At 51.8% G+C, this 4,822-nt stretch overlaps 1 protein-coding gene across 5 annotated transcripts in view; it reads right to left on the bottom strand.

The window, feature by feature from the left end:
* Window positions 1-2,317, bottom strand: part of ABCC4 (ATP binding cassette subfamily C member 4) — a 146,459-nt gene extending 144,142 nt beyond the window's left edge. For all 5 annotated transcript variants that reach the window (XM_057366223.1, XM_057366224.1, XM_057366228.1 and 2 more), the window contains exon 1: window positions 2,139-2,317. In XM_057366223.1, the coding sequence (XP_057222206.1) occupies window positions 2,139-2,212 (74 nt within the window). In that variant the 5' untranslated portion in view covers window positions 2,213-2,317. The remainder of the gene's footprint in view (window positions 1-2,138) is intronic.
* Window positions 2,318-4,822: the final 2,505 nt, after the last annotated feature.

The following is a 4,822-nucleotide window of genomic DNA, read 5'->3' as shown; positions in this document are numbered from 1 at the left end:
AAGGTATCATTTCAGCTGAAATTTTCACCCAGAAATCACTCATGCTTGTTGAGTAGTAAATAACAAGCATATACTAGTGCTAGTCATGACCACACTGAGCACAGGTAAGAGACAAGACTTCAGAAGACTATTTTCACTACTGTGAATTACACTGCTATAAAAACTGGAAAAAGCAGACACTGGGCAAATTCTAAAGGTTTACATGTTCCAATAAACCTTTTCCAAAGCAGAAGCCCTACAGTTGTACACCAGCATCTGACTACAGTGAAGTCTGAAGTCCCAGTTGATCTCTGGACTTTAAGCAGACCTGTCATTCCCCAAGCACAAACTTCCACCTATTTTTCCCTTTGCTCAATAAAAACTTGCATGTGTGGGATTAAAGGAACCTTTCAAGTGTTTGCCTATAACTAGGGAAATTTGCTGCTGTTGAATACTTCCCTGCAATACATTTAGAGTGATACAGAAGGCCTAAAAAAAGAACGAGAGGAGCAGTCAGAAAGCTGGCTACGAGCATTGCAYACTTCCTTTTTCACATCGAGCTGGATTGGTTTTGGCAGAGCTACCAGTAACACCACAAGATCCCAGCAAAGGAAAGGGAACAGACCAGAAGCAGCCCTGGAATGCTACGTGGCCAACATAGGTTCATCCCATTCTGCTTGGATTTCACAACAAAGCTGYTTACAACATGGGCACCCCTGGTGTCAAAGAAAAAGTCAAAATGCTGAACAGGGAGTTCWGCACAAGCATACAAGCTGCCTTTTCTATTATTTTTTATTAATTTTCTTTCTTTCTTTTTACACATATTGCCTCTGAAGACAWATTCTTGACTGAAAAATACGTTTAGTTAAAATCTGTCAAGGTTTYTAAAATTCCCCTACCTTTCAAAAGGGACTTCTGCACCTGCTGAGAGCTGCTTATAGAATCAAAGAGTTTTTTGTGTTTCAGAGGCTTCCAAAAAAAGAGCTTCACCTGCCATGCCCTCTCTTCCTGCCCCCTCCTCCTCCACCACACAACAGAGCATGTGCACCATGCTTCRGGCTGCAGTAGGTGAAGCAGGATAAGGGCTTTCTCTGCAGGTGCTCTTCCAAATGGGATCTGCTGGGACAAACAAGCTTGGTGCTCTGCCGTTTTACTTGGCACACCTTTCCCTACTACATTTCAAAGCAACTAAAATGTCGAGCTGCAATTCCTCACTTCTTTGAGTACAGATAAATACCCACGCCGAGGTCCCACTAATAAGGGACCAGGCACCAACTCTGGATTGGTAGCTACCTGGTCCCGTGAAGTTTGTGGTAACATCGCCAGCCTTCGCTCTGTGAAACCCCAAGCCCCTCCGGAGCGGAGGCAGCAGAAGTGTGGGTGAGAGCAGCGAGGATGCTGCCCAGCCATCCTTTACACGGGGAAGCTCCCACGGGGCTACGCGGGTCAGGAAACACCTCACYGACGGAGGGGAAAGCCCCACGCCGAAGACGAGCCCAGCACGCCCCGCCGGGATGAGCAATCCCTGGTCGCGACCCGTTATGCAAACGGGAAGCAGAACAATGCCTGGGAGCAGCCCTGCACCAGTCCCGGGCAGGGCTACCGGGGCCAGGAAGCCGCAGACGCTCCCGTTCTCCCCGCAGCTACCGAAGGAACCAAACACGTGCTCGGAGGGGGCGCCGGGGCCGCGCTCGGCGCCGCCCGCCCGGCTGAACGCTGCCGTGCCCGAGATGGGCAGGCCCCCGGCTGCGCCGTCCCCAGACCGCASCCGGGGATTATCGCGGGCTGCCGGGTTCACCTCAGGAGACCTCACCCCATCTGCGAGCCGGGGCTGCCCCGGCCGGCAGCGCTGACACCCGGGCCCGCGGGGGCGGCGGCAGGTCGCGGCTGCACAGTCACTGCCGGCAGCCGGCAGCGCAGCGGGACAGCGCCGGCCGCCGCTTGCTTTCCTTTCCCCTCGCTCCGTCCCTCCCGCCCGSCGCCGGGGCGCCCGGACGCTCCGGGAGCCGTGCTCAAGTGCGAGCCGGGCGGCCCTTAGCYGGGGCTCGGCATTCCCGAGCGGCCAGGAGAGGTGAAGCCAGGGGCGCTAAGCCCGGCGCCTTCCTCGCCGGCGGGCACTCCGGCACTGCCCTTCCCCCTGCCCTCGCCCGGGCGCTCACCAGAAAAAGAGCCGGGAGCAGAGGTTGGCATCCTGCAGCGGGTTAGGCTTCTCCTCGCGGGGCACCGGTTCCATGCCGCCCGCCACGCCGGCGCAGGACCACGAGCCACTCACCACCGCTGGCAGCCACCACCGCTCTGCCGCCGGCCGGCGCTGTTTCCGGGAGAGCCGGCACCCCCTCCTCGGCCCTCCTCCTCCTCCTCCTCCTCCTCCTCCCTGCCGCCGCAGGACGCCTCCTGCCGGCCCGGCTTCCCCGCGGAGCCCGTAGAGGAGCCGCCCCGGTGGGGCCGGCTCAATGCGGGCCGAGCCTGCGGCCGTGATACTCTGCTCCGCTCTCGCTGGATTCGCGCCCCTTGCTGATGGAAAGCATCTCCTCGGTRCACGCAGTGCCAAGCGAGGTGCCCACCCGGCTTCCTTGGACAGAAAAATACGGCGCGAATCAGGGGCAAGGCCAGATTTAGCAGGACCCAACGCCGCCACAAACGCATGCTGTCTGCGCTCCTTCCCAGATGTTGCATATTCTTTTACTAGAAAACAAAAACAAAACCAAAGGAACAATGTTAGGAGAGCTTGGCGGTACAAAATGAACTAGCTAATTAATTTCAGGACGTGGTGCATCACTGAAATTGGCAGGTCTCCAAAGTTCAGCAAGTGACCACCAAACTCCTCTCTGGTCGTGTCAGCCTAGCCTGCCACAGGAAGCCTGATGAAAAGAAGCAGCAGAAACTGCAAGAGACCTAAGAAAATAGAAACGTGGGACATGTACTAGAAGTAACCAAAGAAGTTTTAGTCTCTGTGGCAGAATGGTTCCCTGCTATTTCTCTGCAGTCTCTGAAGTCCAGGATGGCTGAGGTTGGAAGAGACCTCAGTAGGTCAGCTGGTCCAACCCCTGCTGCTCAAATGCTATGTCCAGACAGCTTTGGAATGTCTCCAAGGCTGGAGACTCCACAACCTCTCTGGCCACCTGTGCCCATGGTCAGTCACCCCCACAATGATGAAGTGTTGATGTTCAGATGGAACCTGCTGTGTTTCAGGTTGTGCCCATTGCTTCTGGTGCTATCACTGGGCACTACAGAGCAGAGCCTGGCTCTGTCCTGTTTTCATCCTGTGTGCACACTGGTGAGACCCCTTTATCATTCTCATTCTCAAGCTGAACAGTCCCTTTCAGCCTGAACAGCTCTCCCAGTCTTTCCTCATAGGGGAGATATCTACAGTCCCTTCATCATCCTTGTGACTTTTCACTGTACACTCTCCAGTATGTCCATATCCCTCTTGTACTGTGGGGCCCAGAACTGAACACAGGGGTCCAGGGTGGCCTAACTTCTGAGAAGAGGGGAGTGATCACCTCCTCAGCGTGCTGGTGACACTCACTCTGATGCATCCTGGAATATGGTTAGTCTTCTTTGCCACAAGGACACGTTGCTGGCTTACATTGAACTTGGTATCCACCAAGACCCCATGTAGCTGCTTCCCAGCTGAGTGACCCCCAGCCTGTACTGGTGCCTGGGGTTGTTTCTCCCCAGGTGCAGGATTTTGYGTTTCCCTTTTTTGAACATAGTGAAATTCGTGTCAACCCATTTCTCCAGCCTGTTGAGGTCCCTCTGGATGGCAGTACAACTCTGTAGAGTTTTATCAGTCACTGATCAGCCACTCCTACCAGTTATGTGTCACCGTCCCTGGTGTTCTTTGCTTTAAGGAAAGACTGGACRTGGCACTTGATGCCATGGTCTGGTTCACAAGGCAGTGTTAGGTCACAGGTTGTACTCAATGATCTTGAAAGTCTTTTCCAACTTAATTGATTCTTTGACTCTGTGACCATCAGTAAACCTACTGAAGGTGCCCTCTGCTTTATCCAGATCATTTATGAAGATGTCAGACAGTTTTGGACCTAATGTTAACACCTGATGCACACTACTGGTTACTACTTTCAACTAGATTTTGAGCAACTGATCACAACTCTGATCTCCTAGACTCCTTCCCAGTCYAACTGCGCCAGCTGCAAAGCAAACACCATTCTTATGTTCTGTGTATTCATTTCATGTCCCCAGTAGCAACCAGCTCTATATCTCTTCCTGTTAAAATGTATTGCCAGTGAAACAATYGACAGGGCTGGCGTCTGACTTTCATTATAGGCATCAGAGTTGACACGATGTTGAGATAAAAGAGRGCTGGGGCTCTACTATATTATTGAMTAAATAACATCAGTTCAYGCTTGAAGGAATGTTATAACCRTATGTCAAACAAATCCAGCTTAAGCTTGCTGTCAATGAACACTGCTGGGGCTGGAAACAGCATGCACTGCTTGCRCATAGACAGCATGCCGCAGAATTTTGTGAACACTAAGTAGTAMATCTCCATCATCTGTCTCTAGATTCTTCCAGATTAAAACAAGAAAAAAAAATTTGTGGAAAGGGTGCAGTGGTTTAAAAGGGCAGGCTTTAACAAAATAGTGCTTACGTATTCCAGAATCTGGATAATAAATTTAAATAGTCTCCTAAAATGTGTGAAGAAAACTCTGCCCATCAGCAAAATTTGACAGGTTTAGATTTCTGTGAGGCAAATTTGTCTAACTGGATACTCATAAGAGAATTAAAAGCTATGACAGCACAATGCAAGTCTCAAAATGTCAATAAAGTCTGGGAGAAGAGGGAGAAAGGAGGGATAATAATAAAGGCAGAAGGAGAA

Source organism: Malurus melanocephalus, unplaced genomic scaffold, assembly GCF_030028575.1.
Source record: "Malurus melanocephalus ecotype Western Australia unplaced genomic scaffold, MMel_1.1 scaffold_61, whole genome shotgun sequence".
NCBI classification, from domain to species: Eukaryota; Metazoa; Chordata; class Aves; order Passeriformes; family Maluridae; genus Malurus; species Malurus melanocephalus.
This window is presented reverse-complemented; position numbering and strand designations above follow the sequence as displayed.